At 33.6% G+C, this 14,189-nt stretch overlaps 1 protein-coding gene across 6 annotated transcripts in view; it reads right to left on the bottom strand.

The window, feature by feature from the left end:
* The window catches only part of tna (tonalli), a 122,635-nt gene extending 109,199 nt beyond the window's left edge, over window positions 1-13,436 (bottom strand). The window contains exons 1-2 of one of the 6 annotated variants that reach the window (XM_067791107.1): window positions 10,916-13,436; window positions 10,345-10,669 (exon numbers count right to left, since the gene is read on the bottom strand). Coding sequence is in view for 2 of the 6 variants with exons in the window: in XM_067791101.1 (XP_067647202.1) it covers window positions 2,078-2,301 (224 nt within the window). In the remaining 4 variants the exon portion in view is untranslated. The other 5 variants (XM_067791102.1, XM_067791104.1, XM_067791105.1 and 2 more) reach the window with 5 other exon arrangements.
* Window positions 13,437-14,189: the final 753 nt, after the last annotated feature.

The raw sequence follows: 14,189 nt of genomic DNA, 5'->3' as shown, positions 1-14,189 counted from the left end.
AGTTGGGTCTTAAGATTTTTGTGGGTTTCCTTAACCATAAAAGCCTTTAATAAATTTGTATTGATAAGCTAAATTCGAAATTGTTTCATGTCAATATATGCCATTTTCGTTAAAGAGTATATTGTTTAACCCTAAAGTGGTTTAACATAGATCCAGATTTGTTAGAGAAAGAATACAGAGAAGTTTATTTAACATCAATTGTATCCATGGTAAATCCATACAAGATAAAAAGAAAGCGAATTCAGTTCCAATACGCCATGCCAGAGAATGGGAAATCAAAAAAAATTTGTGTGCACTAGATTGTGCTAGATAAATCGCGAAGCAATCAGCTATAGGCTTAATATCACTATGTACTAAATTCGCCTTTGGCAAATCTATACAAGTTACATATCAAGGCGAATTCAATAAAGCTCAATAACAGCTAAAAAAATTCAACATTTCAGTATAAAACCACATATGTATATTATTTTGAACTGACATTCGGCACCATGGTTAAATATATCTGAATTCGCCAGCTTTCAATTTGTAAACATTTGCCTTAGCTTGGATTAGGTTTTTGTTGTTGTAGCGAACGACCTGGGGAGTGTTATCGATGTTGATGGTCCTTTGCCGGATGCATATCCGGTACGTTCTGGTAACAAGCACCATTAAGGTACGGGAACGTTTTGGTAAGACCACATGAAACCTTCTGGGCCATCCCGCCCTTAGATCCATAAGGAAATTGGGGTCGCCAGAGCCTCGATTGTTACAGAGACAGAATTCTCCACGGGTAGGTGAGGTTGACAATTGGGTTGGGAAAACTATATATTGCGCTGGCAATCCCTTGAATCAATTTGGTATTTTAGTCGCCTTTCACGAAAGACATACCTGCCGCGGATATATTCTAAGCCCCCTAACCCGCTGGGGTGCTTGGATTAAGTATATATGTACGTTTGGCGATGGTGAAACAATTTTTTGCTAATTTTGTCATACTTTGGAATTCTTTAATACGAGATTCCCCAAGAAAACAATTAGGTAGAACTTAGCTGTTCCAAATTTCTCCTCAGCTCGTCTTGCTTATACTAAGTTGTATATTTTTACTGAATTCGCCTTTACTACTTAATCGAGGCGAATCTTTACTAGGAGGTAGTCAAGGCGAATCTAAACAAAGTATAGTCAAAGTGAATTCAGACTCAATTCACCGAAAAACAAAATTTCTAATTATAAGAATATGTACGTTATTTCGTTTTGATCTTATGTTACTAGAATTTCCTAGAAAATCACAAAAACACGTATTCTGCTATTTACTGAATTCGTCTTAGTAAAAGCAAAGCGAATTCGAGTCCAATTTGCCTAATGTGAAATATGGCAAAGACGTAAATAGCTAATGCGAATTTACACAAGGTGAAAGCAAAGCGAATTAAACAAAACTCGCCGCACAGCAGAATGTCAAATCAAAAGAAAATTACAGTCCATTTCTTTTTACTGACTTCATCGTGTGCCATATTTTGCCGAACAAATTCCAAGAAAAAGCAAACAGCTGATGCTATAACACCTTTTTATACTGAATTATCCTATTACTCCTACCGAATTGTCTTGATATTCTGGGAGTCTTTTACTAATCCTTCCTTTAAACATTGTTTAGCCTTCACCTGAGTCATCAGAAAAAAAAAAAAACTTAAAACGCCTATGTGAGTTGCTTTTATCGAGCGAGCGAATCATTTTCGAATCACCTTTTACTCGCTAATTAAACCACTTCAAAGTCATGAAAAGTCGTCCCAAAGACTCAGTAGCGTAAACTTTGTTTAAAACAATCATCCAAATACTTTGTGGGATAGAATCGTGATTTACTGCAACAATAAGAGAGAGAGAGAGATGTGTAAAATTTCTTACTTGTTTCCACAAATATTTGAGTTCACTAAAATAAAGTAATTAACGATTTTTAAACTTAAGCAATCACACGAAAGTTCAAAGGCTTTATCGATGCTCACAATTATTCCACACATCAATATGTGATTTTCTACATACATACATACATACATTCAACCTCCCACATGCGCGGTGCTACATAACTTTTCTCACGCGCAGTTGTACTCACCGCGTAAACAAACTAATAAATCTAGTTACACCACTAGCGCTTAGAAATTTTGAAAGTTTTCTTGAACGCCTTTCCGTCTTTAGTAATTCCGCACCACCGCTTGCCCTGTTGACTTGACTCACACTCGACTTTTTCGCTGTCATGAAGCGTGTGCAAGAACACGAACATGTTTTTGTTATTGTTGTAGTTTTTCTATATATATAGGTCACTGAATTTGAATACATATGTATTTGTTTTGTGATTTGGGAAAATTATTAGAGCGGCCGTAAGAAGTTTTTGGTGAGCGCGAAAACAAAAGCGAATAGGCGTGATTATTTGAAATGCGAAAATTGTTTCTTTTTGCTTGCAGCAGCTGGGCTTTTTATTTATGCAGCTCAACTAAATTTTGTTTCTAGTTTATAAAATCATTAAAAAAAATGTTTGTTGATTGAAATTTTTATGAAATTTATTTGAGCGAAAAGTCAAACAGCTGAGTAAAAAGTACTAAAAACTAATAAACAAAGAATAGCATTGCCAAGTTCAAGGCGAATCAATATAACGTGATAACCAAAGCGAATTCAGTACTAGGTGGTGTTATCCTATCAGCTGACTGCTCTTCTTGATAATTTCCAAGCAACGCCTTGGTTCAACGATATTTCAGTTAATCGTAATCAATGCAAATTTAGCTCTGACTTTACATTCTTATGCACGGTGAATTGGGTTGAGTTGGCTTTGCCATTACCTTGTATAGATTCGCTTTGGGTGATAACAAAACGAAGTCGAACCCATTTCGCCTTAAAGTAGAATGTCAAATCAGAACGAATTTTGCGTTTCTACAATAACAATAAAACTTACTTATATAAATTTATTTCTTTGATATACTTTCAGATTTTCCCACCTCTTTGGTAGCTCTCATTATAAATTAATACCGGCATATTTCTTTTCAACTTTACTTCTTCTCTTCTTTTTCTGCTGATCGTAGATTTCGTACCTGACTGAAGATCACCTCCACTCCATATCATTCTTTCATGTGTTTATTATGCACTTATGTTGCGTATTTGATATTTGATCTCTTTACCTCTTTTTCATTTGAGTTTATTAATAGTGCTGTGCTTCTACTGATCTTGCTGATCACAGACTTTGGCAAACAATTTTTGTTTGCAAAAATGACTCCATTCTAATAATATTTTTGTCTTTCTTTTAAATAATGATTGTAGTTATTGTCACTTAGCTTGTCTTTACTATTTTTTTTTTGCATATCACATGCTGCCATTCAACACTCAACTTTGATGATCACTGATGGCGCCGTGTTATTTCTTTTTTTTCTACTTTTTGCTTCTATCTTTCCATTTTGCTAATTTTGTTATCTCTCTGCTTATTTTTGTTGTTTTTTATTACTATCTCATTGCCATTTTTCACTTTTTACAGTATTTATCGTTGTTTGATCATTGTTTGTCGATCTTGTCTTAGTGATCTTCGATATTTCAGAGGTTTCTTAATCGCTGCTACTATCAATTTTGTTAGACATTTTTTTTAAAAGCGAGCTTCGAATTTTCTTGTTTTTTACTCTTTCCCCATTATTGCTAAATAATATGCCTTTTTATGCATTTTTTTTTTTTCAATTTACACTGTTATGACTCTCTCATAGATTACGTATTATCGCTACTTCGCTTTCCCTTCAGTTAAATCAATATTTGACTTAACTTTAGCAAACGTTGATTGTCTTTTTTCTCTAAGTTTTCGTCTTTTTAATCAACTTTTGCTTGCATTTATTTTTCTTGCATTCTCATTATCGAACAACGGATCTCTGTTTACATGATCAATCTTTGCATGCTTTTCGCTCATGCCATGGTAATATACAGCATTCCGTTGCAGTTTGTTATTTCCATATAAAATGTTATTTTCGTGTCTTCCTCCTCATGTATTTCATATACGAGTATTTATCTATTTTTGTATTTCTTCCTAGTGATCATATTTCTTTTTAAGTTAAAGTTTTACTCAGCTTCAGCGATAGAAGCTCTACCGTTTTATTTCCTTCTCCTGATTCCCAGCGTTTTTGTATCTTCAAGTTTTCGCTTCATATATCGTTTATTCTTTGATCACAAAATTGGCCGTGTTTCCGTTATCGACTCCCTGCTTCCTTCTACCTCAACTTATTGATTTTTTATAATCCAATAGATTTCATATTAAATTCATATTTGAAAAACTTTTGACCATTTTTAAGAGTTTTGATCTCTGTCTTACCTTGAGGTCGACCAGTCTTTCATCTAAGAAATTTTTATGAATTTTCCAAACGGACTTTGAAAATATTTTTTGTCTTTTCAGTCAGTCCATAAAGTAACTGTATAAAATTGTATTTCCAGTAGCAATCTTTCCTTATTACATCTTAAAATGATCACTTAGCAACTATAAATTCTTACTCAGCTGTTTCAATTACCTTCAAATATTTCATTTAATTATCTTTGTAATCTCTTAGCGCTCCACATTATTCTGGCTTTATATGGCTGAATTCTTGATAAAGGGTTGGATACTTGAAAGAGTCCTCTGAAAGTTGGTTTGATTGAGTTTTTCTAACTGGCTTGGGTTTAGGTTTAGGTGGCGGTTGTAAAATAAAAGCTCGCTCTAAGCTTTCTCGTTGGCTCTCTGAGCTAGTTAGGCTCTGCAAATTACCTATGTTTTCTTGCGTAGAGATTTTTAAAGCACTTCTAGCTTCTATTTGTTCATTACTTCGCTGCGATGGTCTTTGTTTTTTAGGTTTAGGTGGCTGCTGCAAAACAAAAGCTTGCTCTAAGCTTCCTATTTGACTCTGTGACTTAGCTGAGCTTAGAAGTTTGCTATTTCGATCTTCTCTGGTACTTCTTCCTTCTTGGTTTTCTTTACCATGCACATTTTTATTATAACTTTTCAGCTCTCGTGTTTCTATCTTCTCCTTTGTACCCTCAACATTTCTTAAACTATCTTTTTTCTCTGTTGCGTCTTTAGATCTCTTATCAGGTCTCTTTTCTGTTTCGGGTTTCACTGTACTCTCTAATGTTTCCTGGAAGAAAAGTGAATCTGATTGACGTGCAGATTCCCTGCTTGATCTTACTGTTCTCATGTCTTTTGCTTGCTTATGCTCTGCCTTTATTAGCGCTATCTGCATCTCTCTCATGCTCTTATCATCGTTGTAGGTTTGATTGTAGTAACTATCTTTGGAGCTACATGTGCAGGTAGAACGTTTTAAATTATCTGTTTCAGAAATTTTTTGATTATTACTATTCATCAAAGTATGTCTTCTGGTATCTCCTGAAGCTAGTGCCTTGACACAATTGGGTATAAATTTCTTACAAAAACATTTGCTAATCTCCAAACCGCTAGTCTCATATTTTTGTTGTCTATGAGCGCTCTCTGGCGTAGTCCTTACAGTTTGTTCTCTCACGGCGTATCTGCGTGCAGGTTTTTGCATGACATTTTCTTCTTTCTTATGTGATTCTTTTTGTTTGGGCTTTAGCTCTATTGTACTAAGTGCAGTTGATGTAGAGTCTTTGGGACTCGGTACTTTTCGGCTTTGATATTTTTTTTGCATCATCAAGTTCTTTTTTTCCAACTTGTTGTCTCGTTTTGACATCTCCCTCATGTTTTCATCTGTTTGTTTCTTTGTACAGAAACATTCAGATAAAGTGCTTGAGGAGTCGTCAGCTCTTTGATTTCTCTTTGTGTGCAATAGCTTTGTTAGTAAAACGCTGTCAGCTTTTAATAAGGAGCTTCTAATATGCCTTGCCCCTCTTTCTTCTCTTGCTTCTTGTGGTCTTTTTGCTTTTCGATCGCTTGTGTGAATTTGGGTTTTCATATGATATTTGGACATTTTACTATATTCAGGGTACTTGGGGCTTCTTACTTCACGCTCGCTCTTAACTTCCTTAGATTTTGTTGGCTTAAAATTTCTAGAATCGTTTTCACAGTCCTTTGGTGATTGTTCATTCTCCGGCTCATTATTGCAACAACATTTTATTTGAATTTTTTCATATATTTGAGATGTTTGTGTTGATGCGACCTTAACTTCAATTTGCGTTTGTATATTTTTATCTAACCTCTCAAAACCAACATCGGATCTCTTTTGCAGTCTTTCGTTGTATAAACTGGCCTCTTCGTTATTTTTTAAAACAAGTGTATCTCTTACGCTTGCAGTTATATCCAAATACATTTTATCACGTTTCTTAGTTGGTGTATTTTTGGTATTATTTATATGCAATTTTTCTCTCAACGTATTCGAGTTCAAGTCTTTTAGACTGTCCTCTGTGTCGGAGAACAAAGATGTGGTTCGTATGCGTTTCTCAATTTCTGTTGTCGCACCTGAAGAATCTCGTTTCAAATCATACAAGTCTTCGATTGTGTCCGTGCTTACATACCAGGATTCTTCTTTGAAAAATAGTGCCAACTTAGAGTTATCTGTAAAAGACGGTGTGATCCGCTTGTTTGCAACTCTCTCCAGCGTTGGAGTCGAACTAATTTCTTGCCATATCTTCTGCCCAGATTCGCAGGACTTGGATGGCGTTTTATGTGAACTAAACAATTTACTTGATGGTTTATCTTTGAATTTATGTCGGCTTAATAATTCATTTGATGATGTCTGTTGGCGTGATTCTACGCTTAACTTTTCATCTTTGTCGTACATTTTTTTCTTAAAACCTAGATCAGATTCGGATTTCACGCACACACACTCCAGCTGGCAATCAGTTGATGAATCTCGTTTAGATTTTTTAAGTGCTTTCGTATGATTAAATGCTTTATATGAGGAATTCTCTTTACCATTTTTTTGTTGCTGCGCGAAATCTGCTAATCTTTCACGTGAGTCCCTTACTCTCACAACACTTCGAACAGACTGCGGTGAGCGACATATGCACTCGTTTTCAAAATGTACTGGACTGCGTGATGATATACTTCTAGAGCTTTTGTTATTAGTTGGCTTTGAGCTCGTGTTATACGAATACTCTATGTTAGTTTTTCTGTTTACTTTGCTGTCATGATTTTTTCCGAGTTTGTTTAATTGCTCTATTGATAATTCTGAAGTAACTTCTTCTTTTGCGCTCTTTTTTTGGGCATCCCTTTTCTTCTGATGGTGTAGAGTTTCAGTATCTGTTGTTGCTGTTTGTGAGATTGTATGCTTCATTGTTTGGATTTTAGGGGTTTTCGGTCTTTCTATACAGTTCTTCGGTTTCTCTTTAAGTGGTTTGCTATATCCAAACTGAAATTGTGAGTCACTATCATTAGTTGTATACGAAGAGGTAAGATTTGGCATTTCTGTTACCATAGCGCGTCTTCTACCCATTGGCTCAGATGTAGAGTTTTGCTGTTGCTGGAGCTCTTTCTCCTTTATTGTTGAGTTATACCCACTACATTCAGATAATAAAGATTGTTTTGATGTCAAGTTTTGTTGTTTTATCTCTTTTTGTTTTTTAGTAAGTAGGAGCTCTTGCTTACTTGTACTTACAGTTGAAAGGTCAATTGTTTTTGGCGCTTGTTTATTGGTTTTCTCAAATATTTTTAGTAATTCCGGACAATTTGTTGGCGTGCATATTTTGCTCTTCTTCGCATCTATGGTTCCTATGCAAGACTTCTCATGTTTTTTAAATATTCTTTTCGAGCTTTCACCAATCTTTGATTCGAGATTTCCTGTATCAGTATTTCTTAAACGACTTTTTATGCCTTTCTTTTCAAGACGTGATAATGAATTTTGTTTCTCTGAATAAGATCTTTCTGATTCCTTAGACAAACTATAAGAAGTATCTTCTGTTTCTGAAAATTGCTTTTTATCGGAAGTAACGTTATACGTTTTTTTTAAGCGCGAACTGTTAGATGGCTTACATGTTTTAGGATCTTCAACAGATTCCTTTTTTGTCTTGGAGTTAGTAAATTTCTTTACGAGAAGGGTGAAAGGCTCACTAGAAGCTTGTTCTGTATTATCGGCTTTATTTTCATTACGAACTTTTGTTTCATAGTTGTTATTGAGATTACGACAAGTTTCGTTGGTACATTTCTTTGAGATTTCAAGCTTTGCTTTTTTGTTTAACGTTTCTTTTTGCTTTGTTGTAAGGTTTCGGATCGTTTTGACAGTCACATCAAGTGAGCGTTCTGTTATAAGGTTTATTGTATCGTTCTCTTTTTGCGGTTCTATCAAATGGGGGCAAGTTTTAGTACTGCACGGAACTAAACTCCCAGTTATTAGGTCTTGGTACTTTTTCACAAAATGTGTAGAGCTTGCCTTAGTGTAACCTTCTGTGCTATTAGATTGAAGATCGTGTGCGATTTTATCTTTATACTCCTTTACGAAGTTGGGATTAGTTTCGTTAGTACTTATATGCGGACTCTTAGATTTGTCATTTCGTGTAGCTTTGTTTTGCTTATTTTTGTTATGTTTTTGAACAGATGAACTCGTTTCTTTTATATTTGTATCAAGTTTGCTTGGCTCTCCACAGTTGCATATTGTTTTACATTGTTTTGATTTTGCTGGTACTTTACGTTTTTTCTTCATTATTGGTTCTAATTTTGGAAAGCTGGGCATTTTATTAAGTCTTGGCAATCTTCTGGGCTGACAACAGCGATGCTGATGACAGCAGTTCCAAAAGTGAGGCGTTGGGAAGTAACAGTGATTCAAATACATATACAAATTTTGTGTTATCTCGAAGTCCTATTCACGGAAATTTGAGATGTAAGCAGAGGTTCGCACTCACGGCACATTTACGACTACTCGCATTTGATTTTGATTTACGGTATAATTTCTTATTTTTCTTATGATTTTGCTGAATATTTTTAGCATTTAAGGATATACAGTTTTGAATTTTGAGAATTTTTCTTTCCGAAAAGAAGAAAACTATACTGTCAGGACATATTTGAAAGCTTTAGTTAGCATATGTATGATTGTATTTGAAAGTGTAGGCAAGTGTTGAAAAAAAATTTAAGACGAATATATCGCCGTCACTGATTGGCTGTGACAGCATCTGAGTCTCGTTTGTAATACTGCTTACAAATAACGGCAATCACAGCTCTCGTCACAAGAAAAATGCAGTGGCAATGTGAATCATTGAGCCCGTGACTTTACAGAATAGTGGTAGATGTGATAGTAAGCTGTGACTGCGCCATCTGTCAGTCAATAACAGCAAAACTTTTGGATTAATTGATTTACATTTTCGCATTATATTGATCAGTTGGTACAAGAGTTGTGAATAGGCTAGTGATAACGATCACAGGTAAGCGTTACTGTGAACTGGGATTGAGGTCAAATTTCTCTTTATATTCAATCACTTTGCGTTGAAGACACTACAGATGTCACAGTTACAAGTAACGTTGTTCTTCAAAAACTTCGGGATCTTCCAACTCTAGCAAGCATAAGACTTGTAAAATAGCAAATTGTTTTATTATATACGAGTGTCCCACGAAAGATTCTTTCTTAACTCCAATTTTGTTAGTTGGATTAAGATACAGGAAATGTCGTGTATTTTTAGGATTTCTAGGATCATTTAATTTCACACATTTAGAAATTTTTTTGGTATATTTCAATGTCGCTTAAAATAAATATTAAACATGTACATGTATATACATATTTAAAAGAATGCTTAAGCTATATCACCTAAAGCACTTGAAAAAATTTTGAAAAAGTATGTGAAAATTTCCGTTTTCTAAATTTTATTCATTTCTTAAATTTTTATAAAAACACGCACGTAAAACAACAAAACAAATTGCAAAATTATGATGATTTACACGAATGACACATAAATATTGAACAAATTTTATATCCAAGAAAAAATTCCTTTTTCAATTTTTTATATTTCTGTTTTGTAGTTTTTAAAAATTCAAACAAATCAAATATTTAAATTGACTGCATAAATAAATATCTTTTGCATAAGAAAGCAAAAAAAATTATCAGAAAATTAAAAAAAAAAAGTTTTAAAACTTAAAAAAAAATATAAAAAATAATGCATTTTTTTATAAAAAAAAGTCAAATCACAACAACAACAATAAACACACACTAAATAAGAGCTCCAGTTCATTTAGAAGTACAAATTAATCAAAATAAGCGCAAATGTGCAACAAAATTTCAAACAAAAAATATATCAAAAAAAATAAATGTAAAACATTTCAAATTTTCAGTATACAACATTCATTGAAAAACGCATTACCGCACAAGTGGCGAAATTAAGCAGCGTTACAACTTTTATTTTTTTAAATTCACACACACAAAAGAAATAAAATACTATCAACATTTTTTTCTAATTTTTAGGTTATCATATCAGTAAATGAATATGTTTTACCTAAATCTCAGTTAGAAAAATCCATGAATGATGTGCAAATACAAGCAATTATTGTTGCTGTTAATATTGTTGTTGCTCTTTTTATTGTTGTTGTTGTTATTTCTACTGTTGTTGCTGTTTTTATTTTTGTTGTTGTCTTTGTATTTGTATTTTTTTTTTTGTTGCTTTGCACTAAGTTTTTTGTTTAAGCAATTTTTGGTTTGTTTGCTCAACTTTGCAATTAAATTTACTTAAATTATTTCTTTCTTAAAAACTTGTGTTTGTTATTTTTGTTTATTTGCTTGTGTTCTTATTAGTTTTTAATGTTTTATTTAGAATGCAAATGCTGTAAAGCGACATCATAAATTGTATACAATTTTAAAAAATTTTGCAAATCGGAAATTTTTTCAAAACTTTGTTTGTTACTGTTTTCATACAAACTTTGGGATTTCATTACTCATTTTAATCTCAAATTTTTAACAAGTGCGCATTGTTGGTGTGGTTTTCTTGTTATTATTATATTTGTGAGTTTTTTTTTTGATATTTGTATTATACTTATTAACTGAATTTACATTTTAAGTTTTCAACTTACTTTTTGGAATTACGTTTCGTTGTTTGTTTCGAAAACATGGGAATTTTGTCAACAATCAGTTGCATCGCTCGAAAAATACAAACATTAACACTGATTTATTTGTGCGGCTACTTGCACTAACACATGCACAGTAAAATGTGTTGTTTTGCGGCAAGTTTTGTTTGTTTGGTTTTGTGTTTTACTTTGGTTTTTTTGGTTCAACAAGTTTTTTACGAAATGTTTTTTTTTAACTTTCTCGAAATTTTCTCGAAATTTTTTCGAAATAAAAAAAATGTATAATTGTGTTCAATTTTATTTTGCAATTATTACCAACAAATCTCAGATTTTTTTTTTAAATACAGTTGTTTTTTCTTATCGCACACTGTTTATCGATAATTTTGTTATTCACTTATTAGGAATATTTGCTGTTGCAATAAATTTAATTGTGTAAATTTTTGTTTTTAATAATACTGTTTGAGTGAAGTGTGTGAACTCTTTGAAACTACTTTTATTTGTTGCTGAGGAACTTTTTTGCTTTAGCAATATTAAATTTTTGGATTTGACTGATTCATTTTAATTAGTTTTTTTCAGTGTTTGTAGCAACAAACTTTCTTTCCAAAAAAATGTTTTGCAGTATTTTTTTTTTGCTTTTTCAGCTGTTTACATTTTATGGCTTATCTGCTGTTGCTGGCGTTGCTGCTGCTGCTGCTCGCTTAAGTCAGCTTGCATGTGTTCTTTTGTTGCTTGCAACGCGTTTTTCATTCACTTTTGAGCGTTAGTGTATGAGTGTGTGTGCGTGCGACCGCTCTTGCTGCTGCGGCTCTTTGTGAAATTCGTGCAACTTGAACTAACATTTAGCGTTCAAACGCTACACTTTAAGCACAGATATGAGCGTTTTTCTCGCTTCACAAAATATATTTACGTATTTTTGATGGGAATGAATTTTGGTTTTTTGAAATTTTTAATTTTAAAAATTGTAGTTTTTCAAATTTTTAATTTTCGAAAATTTTCGTGCACACGCTATTGGCTTTTTATTTTTTAGATTAAGCATTTAATTTCTGTTATTATGCGTAGTTGGATTGAAATTGTTATATATTTTGAAATTTAAGAAGATTGTTTGCGCAATATTTGAAAAATTTTGTATGGTTTTAAAATGCGATTTTTTATTTGTGCAAATGTTTCACGTTTCCTTTCACTGTCTGTTTAAATTATATTGTTGTTGTTTTTCAATTATAAAGTTTAGGGTTTGTTTTTGTTATAATTTTTTTTTTTGAAATATTCACTTACAAATTTTTGTTTTTTCTCTTATCAACTGTGCTTTCAGTTCTCCTTGTTTTTTTTTGCTATCATACACTTTTATAATGCACTTGCAATTAAATTTTTTTTACAAATTTTAAATTTTTAATTTTTTAAAAAACTAGAAATTTTTGAATTGAAAATTGTGTTCTTTTTGTTTTTCGTACACTCCACCTTTTTTTGTTGTAATATTGTTACTGTAATTGTATGTTTATGTTTACCGTTGTTTCTATTTTACTTTGTTGCTGTTTTTCGCTGAAATTTCTGCAACTGGCTTTTTTCAGTTTCAACTGTGTGGCAGTTTTATCAAAAAAATTTCACTGCTGTCACTTTTAATAGTTGTTGTTGTTTTTGTTGCACAGTGCACCAGTTTGTGTTGTTATTGTTTTGCAAAAATTACTTAACTGGTTGGCGTTGAAAATTTAATAATATTTCCTTGAAACTTTTACTGCCTTTTGTTTTTGTGAGATAAAACTTTCACAGCACAAATATTTTTGATCAAAATTTGTTTCTTTTCAGTTTAGTTGTGCCACTTGATTTTGTGTTATCACTCACTTGACTTTATAAAAAGTCGTTTTCAATTTATTTTGTTCAATTAATCTGTTAGTTCACAATTAATCACTTCTTTTGTTTCTTTTAACTTATCAATCAAACGCTTTTATTCCAATTTGTCAGCGCTGACAACAAATTTTTTGATTTAATAAGTTATTCATTAATCAAAGACTTAATTAAAATTTTCCTCTCTTTCGTTAATTGAATTGATTAGTTTTGCTCTTATTTATTAACTTTATCTCAACATTTTTTCCTTCTATTTATTTTATTACCGCGTCGCGCGTACGTTCAATAAAACATGACGACATTTGACAGCAACCAGAAAGCAACTAAACTTCAATTAGCGACCGAACTGCCAGCGACAGCACAAAACTCGTAACTAAAAACTGCTTTACCTAAATGTGTTTCGTGTAGCCGTATAGTACTGCCGGGCTGGCTGTCGGACTCGTTGTTCGTTTGTGTGATTGTTGCTTGCTTTGCTGCCTGCTTTTCTGTCTTGCTTTTGGTGGCTGCTCTCGTACATTCGCTTCTTACATTTGTTGTCGTTGTTGCTTTTTTCTCGTTGTCAGCTTCGCACAACAGTGACGACGTGCTCTGGGCTACCTTCTCGTACCACCACTATAGACTTAGGTTGCGGCACGCAGTGGTGTAGGGTGCTACCGCGACTGACTCGTTTCGGGCAGCATTCGTTTCGTACTTCGCACAGTTATATACGCATACACCTAGATACAAAAAAAATTTCGAAAAATAATAAGACATTTTGTATGAGATTCTGTCACCACTACCTCGCATTCAACTGCTGCCCTTCAGCATATATTTTTGCCTGCGCGCTGCTCTCGCGCGACTATACAGTTTTACAGAGAGCGGAGAAACAATTGTGAAGTGAGAGTATTTTGTTGTTGTGGCATTGTGTTTTCAACTTGCTTGCGTTAACGCTCTATACAGCGTAGCTCACATAGATATGGAGCGCGCACGCATACAGCTAAAATTTTATTTTACCTTTCAATTGCACACACACTTAAGCGCGCGTTCACACAAGCAATCGCCCATTTCAGCCTAAAATTTTGTAAACGCGCATGCATGTGTGTGTATGTGTTAACGGGCGCAAAACGACCGAACGACCGCAATGCGTGTCCGTGTATATGTGTGGCAGCTCGCGCTCGTATGTGTTTATTTGTGTTTGTTTGTATGTATGTACGTAATTATATCAAACATTCATTGGCCCTGCGACGCTGGCGAGGCTCGTAGCTGTTTTCTAAGCTTCTGTGACAGCGCGCCCTCTGCTGCAGGCGAAGGCAACTCGCGGCATAAATTTACTTTGTCGTATATACAAACACAGCTATCTACATACGACTCGCGCTGTTGCTGTGCTGTAAGTTCGCCGCGCGACATTGTTGCTTAGTACGTTTTTATGAACTCGTTTGCACCGCGCGCTGCTTCGTTCACC

Source organism: Eurosta solidaginis, chromosome 5, assembly GCF_040869045.1.
Source record: "Eurosta solidaginis isolate ZX-2024a chromosome 5, ASM4086904v1, whole genome shotgun sequence".
Taxonomy (NCBI): domain Eukaryota; kingdom Metazoa; phylum Arthropoda; class Insecta; order Diptera; family Tephritidae; genus Eurosta; species Eurosta solidaginis.
This window is presented reverse-complemented; position numbering and strand designations above follow the sequence as displayed.